General features: G+C 45.5%; 1 protein-coding gene across 1 annotated transcript in view; it reads right to left on the bottom strand.

Moving 5' to 3' along the window:
* GALNT14 (polypeptide N-acetylgalactosaminyltransferase 14) overlaps positions 1–13,825 on the bottom strand; it is a 136,062-nt gene that overhangs the window by 65,203 nt on the left and 57,034 nt on the right. Inside the window, exon 2 of the mRNA XM_062571295.1 lies at positions 12,353–12,522. Within this exon, the coding sequence (XP_062427279.1) occupies positions 12,353–12,522 (170 nt within the window). The remainder of the gene's footprint in view (positions 1–12,352; positions 12,523–13,825) is intronic.

Genomic DNA, 13,825 nt, shown 5'->3' with positions numbered 1-13,825 from the left:
TCCCAGAAGGCATGCTAACTTTTCTATCTTGAATCTCTTCTCTCCTACAGAGGAGTACACTGGAAGTAATAACACTCAGATAATCCTACTTACATGGGGATGAGATCAAAGAAAAGAATGCACTGTGGAAGGAATCAGTTTAAACAACCGTGCTGCAGCTCGACCTCCTGTACCTATAGTGTCCATCTACAAAACAATTCTTTCCTCGCATTCCTTGCCAGTCTCACTTATTTGGCTTGCAAGCACAGAGAGGTCGGCACTGCGACTTGTTTATTCCTTACTGGTGCAGTACTGAGCACAACGGAGTTCTCATCTTCAGTGGAGTCAGATTGGTATGCAGTGAGGACAGCAGGCTTTATCAAGCATACTTTACTCTGATGTGCCCCTATTCCTCCTCTCATTTAAATTATTTACTATGAGTGAGTGGAGAATTAAGTCCATAGTGTCTACAGGATGAGAAAGATATGGGTAATAAGTGCTGCAGGACAGCTACTCAAGGAACTGTAGAGCTTGTCACATCAACATTGACAGCTGAGAGAGCAGAGTTACAAATTGACATAATTTAGAAATCTTGATTGCAGTGCATGTAATCAGCTCTTACAAAACACTAGGCCAAGAATGAAAGGCAGGAGCCATGCAGGGCTCAGTGGTTTCTGCAACAAGAAACAAACTTCATCTGATCTCATAGCTGACCCTGTTTTGAGCAGGAAGTTGAACAAGAAAGCTACTGATGTTCTTTCCAACCTGAACTATTCTGTGATTCTATGAAGTGTTTATTTCTGATTAATACCAAAACCAGCCCATCTTGACTTGTTTGTTTACCTGCCAGCAATTGCAAGTCTCAATACTTCTTATTTTCTGTGCTAAATGCAAACAATTCCTCTGGGTTTTGACCAATAATCTGTTCATCCTGAACCTTCTTGGAGTTTCAAGTTCAAATTCATCCTGAAGACCAACTGCAAAATTAAGTATGCAGCTAGGTGTTGTTAGCACTCCAGAGGAACCCAAAGTGCAGAACTAACCGAGTGAGACTGAGATACAGGTACACTACATTCATAGGTAGGTCAGGTTTGTTCAAAGGCAGGCAAGAGCCAATGTTGGTCCAGGAGCAAAATGGAATAAACCAGCCAGTGACCTAGCAGGATGACAATTTATATATAGGTTGAACCATCAGAACTGCAAGGAGCTGCGGGGCCCAAGATAAATAGTGGAAATCTAATGCTTGCTAATTTGAAGCGTACAGCGCACCCTCTTGCACAGACTAGGTCTCCCTAAGTCTCTGTCAAGATGTGACCTCAGTTTACACCCTCTAAATTTCACTTTTGGCTTCATGTTTCAGTTAATTCAAAAACTTCATCTCTCCAGCAATACATAGGCCTCATCTGTAAGTGAAAACAGGTATAAACTATAGTGCACACCTTTATGTAGTGGATTTTGAGAATGGGAGCTCCATATCAGGTACTTTGTCAGCAGACAGCAGATTTTCCCACCTAGTGGAACTGGATGCATTTGTAACCAAATTATAACAGGAGTCTGAATTCCTGGAGATTTAAAATTGGATACCTATGATGAGAAGCGATAATGATGGCAGTTCCCTCTAAAAAAGTAAAATAAACTCCAGTATCACACAATGATCCCATCTTATTTAGATGGTACACTGATTCATAGTTGACCAGTGGTTAGTGATAGTTATTGGAAAGTTAACTGGCTGTCTGAAGCTGGCTGTCTCATTGATTTTCAGCTGTTAAAATGTATTAAAAGAAGCTATAGGAATATATTAAGATGCTTTCCTAACATTACCAGCCTGTGCTGGCAATTTTTATCATTACCAAATGGTTGTCAGGCAGTCAGACACAGGAGAGGGACAAGAAACTCTCCCTTTAGATGATGCCCAATCTATGAGAGTTAAGAACCTCTAGTTTAAACTTAAACCATAAAGCGCAGCTGATTGACTGCTAAAGGAGAGCCCTGGCCATTTTAGGTAGTTCCAATGCATCTTTAAAACACGCTAATTCTTTCTGTATAGACTCACCCTGCTTGATAATCCGGAGAGATATGGCATAAGCACAGATTTTATTGAGCTGAGTTACCCAGAGAAGGCACAAGGCTCCTCAGAGCCCAGAAACAACTTCCACACCTGCTTTTTATCACTGCTTAGCTTGATAATTTTTCTCATATCTTCATCTCCAGAGATCTCATTCAAAGGAGCTGACAGGAGAATACATTGTTGAGCACTAACCTTTTGGGGTCTGGTGTCCAAAAGACAAGAGCAGTTACATTTCCTAATGAAGGTACTTTCATCTCAAACGTGTTTTCCACTATCCCTTTTTGTAACTGTTCCCATGCAAGGTCATGCTTTGCTCTTCTTTAAAAATAAAGAGGAGACCAAGTCTGAAGGCAGGAGAAGACCAGCTCTCCTCTCTTATCCAGCTAATTCAGCTTCACATTATCCTCCACTGGCAAGAGATCCAGTGACAGCCCTTACGCATACAGGATTTTTCCCAAGCATGAAAAATCTTATTTTGTAATGAAATCACAAGTGTTCTGCTTTTGCCCAGAGAATACTGTAACAGTTGGAATGACATAACAAGGGGCAAAAATCACTCTTCTGCATATTGCTGGCAGTCATACAGCAGCTAATAACAAAACCACAAAAAAACAATAAGGGAGCCAACCCCTTTCCCTTCAGTCTCCTCCACGCTGCATGACATGCTGCTAGCTCCACTCCCTGGGGCAGCATGCCCTCCTGTGCACAGTCCTCACGGCAGAACACCCGAGCAGGGATCTCCAGCCCATGAACAGGGGCACAGGGCTCAGCAAAGTCAACAGCGCACCCAGAGCCGTGTGGGGACACCTCCCAGTCTGGAGGTGCTGCAGCACTTGAGTGCTGCACTCTTTGCTTGCCACACAGATACAGATCGACCTTCTCCCACCACAGGCAGTGCAACCTCACTCAGATATGTATCACTTCCTGCTATCTTCACTTTTCTCTCCCCCCTGAACAAATTAATCCAGTAACACAGGACTCAGAGGGAGTGTTATAATACATACATATGCTACTTTTTACTCAGATTTATAACAAAGTTCATCCAGACTAAGTTACCAGCAATTCACAAGACACTGTATGAACAAGCAACAAAAACAACAGAACCTTTCAAAAAGAAAAAAGAAAAAAAACACCCTCAGGACTTAGTCTGCATTATTAGAATACCAAATTAGCTGAGTTAAAATACAAAAATACAAAAGACAGTTAAAAAAAAAAAAAGCACTGAGTCAGCAATGGGAAAGCCAACATTACAACATGAAAACTTCAGTCTGGTTCCGCTCTCAACTATTCAAGGTCCATCTAAGTAATGTCCCAGCAAATCTTTCCTCGAGTTTCAAGTATTTTCTACTTCATGCCTCTTTGCTGCACAGAAGGAGGTGAGCCGATTTCATATCCACCTGAAGGAATTCGGATCCATGTTTGCCTCCTGTCAGGACTTGCTGCCAGGTGATGCAGACAGATGATCACACACCATGTAAAAGCTGACCTGCTCAACCCTATCAGGATTGAGAGGCTCTTTGCCATACCCAGAAATAGAACCCAGAAAGGCACACAGGAACTTCAGTGTTAAGAAACAGAACAAAACTCTAAATCACTCTAGGCATTAACTAGGTTTAAGAGGTAGCTGGTTAGTGATTTTAAGATTCTAAATCATAGTTTTAGAGGGGCTAAGTCCTGCTTCGACCATATCTATAGATGCATAGATGTTCTGCAAATAATGCTCAGTTACTGATGAGGATGGTGGAGCAGATCCCACCTCTGTTCTTCAGAGCCACATGTGTCAGGTCTGCAAAGGCAAAACAGAAGCCTTCATTTTGACTCTGAAGCAAGCAAAGCAACAAGCTGCATGCACAGCTATCTGTGCAATGAGATGAGCACTTCCACACACATCATTCTCCAGACATTAAGTTCCTCTTGCAGGGTGGCAGAAAGCACTAGACAGGGACCCTCATGGAAAAAGAGAGGATAGAAGATCCCTACAGGGAATGTACAAAACGCATGTCTAGCTACTGAGACCCAGTGCTCACTGATTCATCTCAGTGTTTTTGGTCTAGCAGGCCAGAGGGAAACGAGGTCAGAGGAAGGCAGAAATCTCAAGGGATCATAAAAATTTTAAGTCAAAAGTCAAAAATCTACTTTTCTCCAATTTCACTCTTCACTACCAAAAAAATAGTATTATTTTCTTAATGCACTTGACTGCTTGCCAGTCCTGTGGTGCAATCATCAACCTGGCCAAAAGTTAGAACACTTTGAAACATGTATACAACACAACTGCCCTCATGCAGTCTGCACAGACATTTACACACCATATTTTCACCTTACCCAAACACATTCATATAGTACAAGCATATGTAGAGAATGTGCACAGAGAGATGCATGCTCAGCTCACACATGCCTGTGTACACAGGTACCATACAAGACACAGGTAAGAACAACTTCAGGATAGCAACGTGTTCTTCCCAGTCATCCCCATACACAGCAGAATCTTTCAGATATTTTCAACTACTCCAGTTAGAACTGCTTCAACACAGTGCTGAATATGTAGCCTCTGAATTTTTGGAATGCACCATGCAAAAAAAATGGGTCAAAAAACTGCTGTAAAGTTTAGTGCTTCTCATCCAGCTTGAAACGGTAAAAGTTTTTAACCTTGAGAATTCAAGTTATCACCTTGCTGCTCTCTATGGTGGTAAGCATACAAAAGAACATCCCAGGTTTCACATCTTTGCACCCTTCCATGAATAAGCAGTCCCTACAAGCACAGTCACCAAAGCTCTTTCAGCCTTTCCTCAAAAAAGAGATGCTCCAGTCCCCTAATCACCCAGCACAGCCCTATGCTGGACCGTCTCCAGTAACACCATGTCTCTCTTGTACTGACTGGAGAGCCCAGAACTGGACACAGTACTCCAGATGTGACCTCACCAGGGCTGAGTGGAGGGGGAGGATCACCTCCATTGACCTGCTGGCAACACTCTTCCCAATGCAGCCCAGGATACCCCTGGCCTTCTCGGCCATAGAAGCACATTGCTGACTCATGGTTAACTTCTTGTCCACCAGGATTCCCAGATCCTCCTTTGCAGAGTTGCTTTCTCCTTACCCTGTACTGGTGCATGGGGTTATTCCTCCCCAGGTGTAGGACCCTACACTTGCCTCTGTGAAGCTTTACAAGGTTTCTCTCTACCCTCTGTCCCTGTGTGCCTCTGTCCCCTCATCCAGGCCACTGATGAGTAAGCTGAACAAAACTGGACCCAGTACTAACCCCCGGGGGACACTGCTAGCCATAGGCCTCCACCTAGACTGTGCCACTGATGACAATCCTCTGAGCTCTGTCTTTCAGCCAGTACTCAATCCACCTGCAACCACTTGTCTAACCCACACTTCTGAGCTTCTCTAGGAGGATGTTATGGGAGACAGTGTCAAAAGCTTCGCTAAAATCAAGGTACACAACGTCCACTGCTCTCCCCTCACCTACCCAGCCAATCATTCCATCATAGAAGGCTATCAGATTGGACTCAGCAAGGGGAAAGGATGCTTAACCATGCTGACTACTCCTGATCACATCTTCCTCCGTACACTTGGAGACGATGTCCAGAATGAGCTGTTCCATCACCTTTCCAGGGAGGGAGGTGAGGCTGACTGGCCTGAAGTTTCCTAGGTCCTCCTTCTAGCCCTGTTGGAAGACTGGAGCGACACTGGCTTTCTTCCAGTCCTCAGGCACCTCTCCAGTTCTCCAGGACCTTTCAAAGATGATGGAGAAGGATCTAGCAATAACATGGGCCAGCTCCCTCAGCACTCATGGGTGCATCTCATCAGGGCCCATGGATTTGCACGTGTCAAGTTTGCCTCAGTGATCTCTAAACCAGTCCTCCCTGGCCAAAGGAAAGTCTTCCCTTCTCCAGACTTTCTCCCTCACATCCAGGCTACAGGATTCATGGGGGCTGCCCTTAGCAGTGAAGACTGAAGCAAAGAAGGCATTCAGTAATTCTGTCTTCTCTGTAGCCTTTGTCACCAGGGCCCCCACTGCATTCAGTAGTGGGCCCACATTTTCCCTAGTCCTCCTCTTGCTACTGATATATTTGAAGCAGCCCTTCCTGTTATCCTTGACATCTCTTGCCAGATTTAATTCCAAATGAGCTGTAGCCTTCCTTATCACATCCATGCATACTCTGACAATGTTCCTATATTCCTCCCAAGTGGCCTGTCCCTTTTCCCACATCTTGTATGCGTCCTTCTTCTGCTTGAGTTTTGCTGGGAACTCCTTGCTCATCCATGCAAGTCACCTGCCCCCTTTGCTGAACTTTTTACTCATATGGATGCACTGGTCTTGAGCTTGGAGGAAGGGATGCTTGAATTAACCAGCTCCCTTGGACCTCTCCTTCCATCTGGGGCCCTAATCATGGGATTCCTCCAAGCAGATCCCTGAAGAGGCCAAAGTCTGCTCTCCTGAAGGCCAGGGTTGCAATCCTGATAGTTGCCTTGCTTCTTTCCTGCAGGATTCCAAACTCCATTGTCTCATGGTCACTGCAGCCAAGGCTGCCCCCAACCTTCACATGTCCAACCATTCCTTCTTTGTTTGTTAGTACAAGGTCCAGCAGCACAACTCTCCTCCTTGGCTCCTCAACCACCTGTGTCACAAAGTTATCATCTATGCATTGCAGGAGCCTCCTGGACTGTTTGTGCCTAGCTGTGTTGTCTTTCCAGTAGGTATCAGGGTGCTTGAAGCCCCCCATGAGAACCAGGGCCTGTGATTATGAGGCTAATTCCAGCTGTCTGTAGAAGGCCTCATGGACTTCTTCCTGATCAGGTGGCCTGTAGTAGACACCCACAACAGTGTCCCCCATATTAGCCTGCCCTTTGATCCTTACCCATAAGCTCTCAATTTCAACTTGATTTAAGTGGCTGCTTTCTCTCTCTGACATACATACACAAAAACATACTCTCTCAAGCGGTAGTAAAATTCAAGCATAGCTGTGTATGTAGGGCCTCTTGTAAAGCACTTGGGACTCTAAGAGGGAGGAATCTTCAAAAATTCAGAGGATTATTTGAGGGCTCCATCTTTAGCCTCCTTGATCTACCAGTTCTCAAGACAGTCTTACTAAACTCCTATTAGGGCTGCAGTGGAAAGAGCAAAATGAATACAAGAAAATAGGCAGCCAGGGATGCCCGTGGCTGGGTGATATAATCTGCACAATAAGACATATTGCAATTGCTAGAGGCTCTTACTCCATCTCGCTCTCTCATGTGCTGCCCTCATCCCTGATCTCACCTATCTGTTTCTCCATGATCAGGAAGTACAAATTCAAGCTCAGGCTAGTGCTGGCCAAGACTAGTGGTATCAGCCAAGACTGGCAGCCACAACAGTGTGTGCACATCCATTAAAACCAACTGAGCATTTGGGAAGTGGAGGTCAGCATAAACAGCATATGGAGCAATCACCTTATGAATGCTGGATTGTCTGCATTGCCTGGGTGTTGTCTGCTACAGATGGAAAAAGCCCAGGAGCCATCACACAGAAATCTGGCTTTGAGCAACATACCCTCCTTGTCAGCTTTCCAACCCACTGAGCAATACTGTAAATTTCACTTCCTCTCTCCACACACGTACACATGACACTGACTCACTTGCTAACCCTCAGTCGCGGTTTTATTCCTGCATTTGCCAGTGGGAGTTGCAGAAGGTGGGATGTGACAGTGAGATAATCCCAAATGGTTTGTGACTACTGAGGCTAAGAGGAACTAGCCACCCCTTCCAGCCATTTGCCCAGAGGCAGAGGTGCTGGCAAGAACTGTTCACTTGTAACTTGGACACGCCATCTTTTAAAGAAGAAATTGTTAGATTTGGGCCCAGTAAAAATAACCTTGTGCTGTGGTGATGCGTATTTTTTTTTAAATGACGACTCTTGGTGGTGATGGGATATACATAGACCATACACAGTCCTCTTCTAAAGAGAGGCATTCCTTGACCTGATTTGAGAGCTTACTTGGTTTTTAACCAGGAATGCAATTAAATGAAAGGGAAATGCAGGCAGGTTACCAGGAAAGATGATCTAAGTGAGCTCTCCTTACTTGGGAATATAATGTGACCCACAGAAGCAGTGAAATTTCCCCAGCGCCGCCCCCCCCTAAAAAAAAAGAAAAAGAAAAATCACTGAAAGAAACCATCAGATGAGCTTACAGTCCAACCCTGGCCTAGGGGGAGACAAGATTAGCTATTAAGATTTTTCCAACTCTAATTCCTTGGAGCACTGTGATTCCTCCTTGTCTGAAACTATTCACTGGCTACAATTTAAAAACAAAATCAATCCAAAAACATTGCTAAGCAACTGGCTGTTAGTGCCATATTCCACCCCTCCAAAAAATATATGCCCTCTCTGTGACCTTCTGGCAGGAGTTTACTGCTGAGACCTTGCCAGATTTTGTATATTAACTATGGTTGGCAATTCCAGATGCTTAGCTAGATTAGAAAGAAAAAAAAAAAAAGGAAGGGGGGAATGTATCTAGAGCCATTAGTGGGGGGTGGTAGTGAAGAAGGGGGAACATAAACAAACAACACACAGAGAAGCTATAGGGAGCACAGCACCCTTAACTCCTAGGCACTACAGTTAGGACTCCAGGGTCCTAGTCTCTAGGCTAGCAGTGACTGCAGATATGCAAGTCTTGCTGCCATCCCATATCTTGGAGGAGGTGTAAAGACAGAGAGGAAACATTCAAAATCTGGTTGGAGAGCTGAGGCTGCCTGCACCCACCTTGATTCTGCATTTGAGACCCTCAGCCCACATACAAGAGCTCACCCAGCAAGGAGGGCTGCAGTTCTCATTCCTCCTTCCAAGAGCTGACACAGGCAGACTCCATCAGGCAACAACGCTTGGTTGAGAGGCTAAAGGAGAGCCTGCTCCCTGGTGAGCATTATGCTGCAGAAGAGACTGTCCAAAAGCCTCCAGGACCTCATGTGAGCTTTCTCCAGAGAAAGCAGCCTTGCACTTAGCAAGAGCCTCTTAGCACTGCTCACTGCATAGCAGTGCACAAGGGCACAGGACCTGCCGTCCCTCAAGGTTATCCCAAAGGGGATCAAGGTCTGGCTCTTTGGCCTAGCAGTCCTGCAAGAAAGCAGAGCTCTTCCAGCCTCGTTTGTACAAAGTAGCCTAAATCAGATTCCTTCTCTAACACCGATCTGCAAGCACAGCCTCTGGCAGGTCACACAGTACGAGCCTTGGCTGTTTGCCATCTCTCATGCTCGCCCAGACAGTGACACTCTGCTCTCCCCTTCGTACAGGGGAGCCTTCCTAGCTCTCCTTACACTTTTCCCTTGCAGATCCACCAGCACCAAAATCCTTCCTGCTGCAAAAGCAAGCACTGCTGGTTTCACTCACCCACCCAGCCATACCAAGCAATTCCCAGTGCCATCAGCAATGGGCCATACCCACAAGACCAGCTCCAAGAGTGCACAGCATAGCTAGGGGAGCTGCTGCAGTGAGTCTCTAACACCTGCACAGTCAGTAAGGACTACTTTCCACAGCGGGCTTTTCAAACCATGAACCTGCCTTTCCTCCCCCAGACCACCACACCTGGGTCCTTTCTCCCTCCACCATCCCTCCTGCCTTGGCCTTCTCTTCAGCATCTGCCTCTCTGAGGCCTCAAAGCAGCCCCATTTCCTCAGCTCCTCTCTAATGCTCAGCTAATGGTGCATCATCCGCAGCATTGTTCAGACATATTCAATAAATCAGAATCCAATTACCGGGTTAAGGAAATTGGAAGCAAATGCAATTAGCCCCAGCCCCTCCCTCATGCCATGCTCTCGCTTCCTCCTTAGCGAGAGCTTTTCCTTTGCAGTAGCAATCAGAACCGTATCTACACGCCCAGCAACAAGGTGGCTGCCATGCCACAACAGCATGTACAGCAAGGGGGCAGCTGAGCCTATCTTCTGTTTTAATAGGGCAGATGGTTAATATCCCTGGTATTAATGCTCTCCAGGAATAGCACGCTCACTCTCTGCTCAGCTACAGCAGGCACCTGACAGGGCTATCAGCTCCTCTCTGGGAAAAGGAGCATCTGGTCCTTACTACAAGAAGCAGCACTTAAAAAATTAATAATAATAATAAAACCTCCCTACACACAACACAGCACCATCAATAGCTATAGGGCTGCAAAACTGTGCCATTTCAGCATTTCTTCCTAAGCCATGTATTTGGATTGGAACAAGGATAAATCATAGAGCTGGATCAGAAACCAGGCGTTGGATTCTTCTGATATGCAAACCTCAGGCACCAGCTGTGCTGTATGCAGCACAAGGATCCCACCTTACCCCTAGCTCCAAAGACGCCCAGACGACTGCACTGCAGTCAGCTCCTGACCGCATCCAGTGCTAGAGGCAGTGCCATGTTCTTGGGAAGCAGAAAGCCCCACTGAAACCTCAAACTACATGAATTGTGGTGAGAAAAGCGGAACTGGGGAACGCATGAGAAAGGAGTAGTTGTTCTCCTCGAAAAGACAATTTGTCCAACCTCTACAGGCAAGCCAGGCTCCCTCCCTGCTGCATCTGACCAGTTCCTGGGAGACAGCACTGAACCCATGAAATGCCACTGACTCAAGAAGTGTCTGCTGCTTTCTCAGAGCAGCAAGGAAAGGGAGGAAAGCTCGTCCCATCTGAGGATACCCACCTAGCTAAGAAGTGCTGCCTTCCGACACTGGGCCTGTCTCTAATGAATCTCTAAACTGGAAGCCAACAAGATTTCACCATTTCCTTAGTCAAAAAGGATGATGAAGAGAAACTGCCCACACAGAAGGCTTTGAAGGGCCCCTGGGAGAAGAGAGGGGGGAAGACCATGCTAGGCCAGCAGCTGGCACCGCTCCTCAAGAAGGGCTCAAGGAGGCTGCAAACTGGGGCTCTGCAGCTGACAGTCTAGCACATGCTATGCCCTTGGAGGACAAGGAAGAAAACCATGCCAAGGGAACCTCAGTAGTATTGCCTACCCCAGCAGAAGGGCACCCAGAAGGCATTGCTGCATCCAGTGGACCAAAGAAATGGAACTATAGAGCACCAACAAGCTACAGCCACAAAGGGCAGCTCTTCCTTCTACAAGTTCAGACCCTGATGGTGCTGGAGCAGGCAGAGATGTAACACAGTGAGTTCTTCCCTTCTCCTCACTCAACCACATTCCCTTATTCCTTACATTAACTTCTCTTCCTACAGAAGAAAATTAATGCTGAACAGTTATTTTATTCTCTTGGCATCATCATATTGCTTGCTCCACAGAACACAAGTTTTCAGCACCAGTGAAGACTAGGGCCATCATGGAGATGGGCTCTCTCTCACTCACATAGTAATTGCTGATAATCACACAGAAGTCTTCCTACTTCTCCAGAAAAAATGTCTTGTCCTTTTTTTTCACTAGGGTCCTGTAATAATCTATTTATATGGGAAGTAATGTTTTCAATTGCTAGGCTAGGACTACTACACATTACAATAAACCCACTTACATGAAAGACTCAATCCTAAAACTACAATCCAGGTAAAATAATCCACAAACATAACACTGGGCACAGGTAGAGCACCTAACTCTGTTTAGCATCCCAAAATAATGGCCCTGAATAGGTACAGGATAGCTATCTATATAATGAAGCTTTGTGAGTAAGGTCAGAAAAACCAAAAAGAGGGAACAATATTGCTGTTGCCACCTTTCTCAATTTCACCATGAATTATAGAATTTTCCCTATTTTCACTATTTCATCATGAATCACCATCATTCAATACTCTTCTTAAAGCTGCTACTTCTGGATGCATACGAATTGAAAAACAGCTCTTTGCCTTCACTTTAGTAATGCTGGTTTTCATTTGCACAGCCACTAGTGTGGTGAAACCAAACAAGACACTATTTGTGACTGCACAGGAGAGACCTAGGAAACAAAATGGTCCTGCAGAACAGAAAATAAAACTCCCTCATCCAATCTTTCTGTGCAAAGAAAATATAAATAAAGACAACAAGTAGCAAAGCAGCTGTCCAGATTCATTAAAAGTCAAAGGTGACATTAGCAGAGTACATAAGAAAAGTATATTCAGATCAATAGGCCCTGTATCTCACTGCCCTCTTTGAGGAAAGGAAGAAAAAACAAAAAACAAACAACATCAAGACATGTTCCCAAACTCTGCACAGTCTGCTATGCCTCTGGCCAGTTAACTTCCCCTAAAAACCCTACAGTAGGGTTCTAGTTCCCCCAAGGATACCTGTAAGAAGAGTCAACTTATGTCCCTTGGTAAGGAGTGCTGTGAAATGCTCTATGGCCATGGGAGGGGATGGGGAGGAGGCAGAACCTGTAATGTCTCGTGTCGCGGACAGCACGGTCACTGGGGATCCTCTCGCTCTCCCGCTGGTTAAAGGCGTGGAGCCGGTACGGGTCCTCACCGCCCTTCCACTTCCGGGCACTCAGGTATCTTCGCTCTTCAAACTGATCCCAGAGGTCGTCCCAGTCCATATCCGAGCCCTGTGTGCACAAAGAGTCAATCCCATCAGAAAGGTGAAAGAGGAGAGGCTACGACACGCGCGCCCTGCTTGGAGAGCCACCACGCCCCGCCAGCACACGTCACAGCCCTGGAGAATTTTTGGGCAGTCAAACAGCTTCTCATAATACTGTCAATCCATCAGCCTGCTAAAACACCTACTTCAGAAGTCTTTCTGACTCCAGGAAGAGGTAGGTTAGCCCCATGCCACAAGCATATATCACAAGAACACGCTAACAGGGAGTCTAATTAGATCTTCAATTTTTTTCTAGTTTTGAAATGACACATTAAAGAGAACCTGCCAATTTGAATTTAAAATGACTAATTTCAAACCAAGTACCAGTCTCTGGTGGATCCCTGTTTGAAACAGCACAGTCTTGAAAAAAATATATAAAAACACTAAGATTATTATGCTTTTGATTTCTCTTCCACTAAAAATAAAGGTATTTTACATCACATTCTCTTTCTCCCCAGTTACCCTTTGCATGGGTCCGCTGGGAAAGGGACACAAGATTAGAGCATCTTCATCAAATACAATACCATGAAAAGTGGATCATAAGAAACATCAAAAATTCTGGTGATACAGAGCAGATATTCCTCTCTCAAATTGTTACTTCCTCCATTAATCAGAGGATCATCTGTGACAAGAAGGGAGTCAAACACATAATGCAGAAAAGTTGCTTGCAAGTCAGCTTTGGCCATTTCAGAAGAGCTTTATTGCTTTTCTCTTCACAGTCTAGTGATCTTAGGATCAACCACAGCATCATGGTTAGCCCCAGCCTCGGACAGAGAGTCCCCAGATAAACTCTTTCCCTGCCCTAGGGCAGGAGGCTCATGGATGAAAACCTGGTCCTGCCCTACCACCAGAACTCTGCAGGGGATTTCACAGTATACCCTAGTCCCAGGGACTGATCCAGTAAGGGATCCTGAAGAAATGGGATCCAGTATTCTCAGCACGATCTCAGTCCATCTCTAATGAATCAAATTGCCCACTGAGGGCCTCACTCTACCAAGCAGCAAGGATTGTCCTAGCGGGAAGAGGACTAACATATACACAGCATGCTCTCAGTCCTCTTGGGCAGGCCACAGCACTGAACATGAGGGACAGAGCTACCTTTTGGGGATACTCTACTGCTCAGACAGCTGTCAAGGGGGTTAAGCAGCTCCCAATGGCATTGTGCCTGCTCCCAGATGGTTAACATAATGTGTAGCTGATAAGATCACATCATTACAGCAGCACAACCTCTTTGATCTCAGCCTACATGTAATACAGGGAAATTCAAACAT

This window comes from Rhea pennata, chromosome 3 (assembly GCF_028389875.1).
Source record: "Rhea pennata isolate bPtePen1 chromosome 3, bPtePen1.pri, whole genome shotgun sequence".
NCBI classification, from domain to species: domain Eukaryota; kingdom Metazoa; phylum Chordata; class Aves; order Rheiformes; family Rheidae; genus Rhea; species Rhea pennata.
The sequence above is the reverse complement of the archived record's forward strand: the minus strand, read 5'-3'. Positions and strand labels throughout refer to the sequence as shown.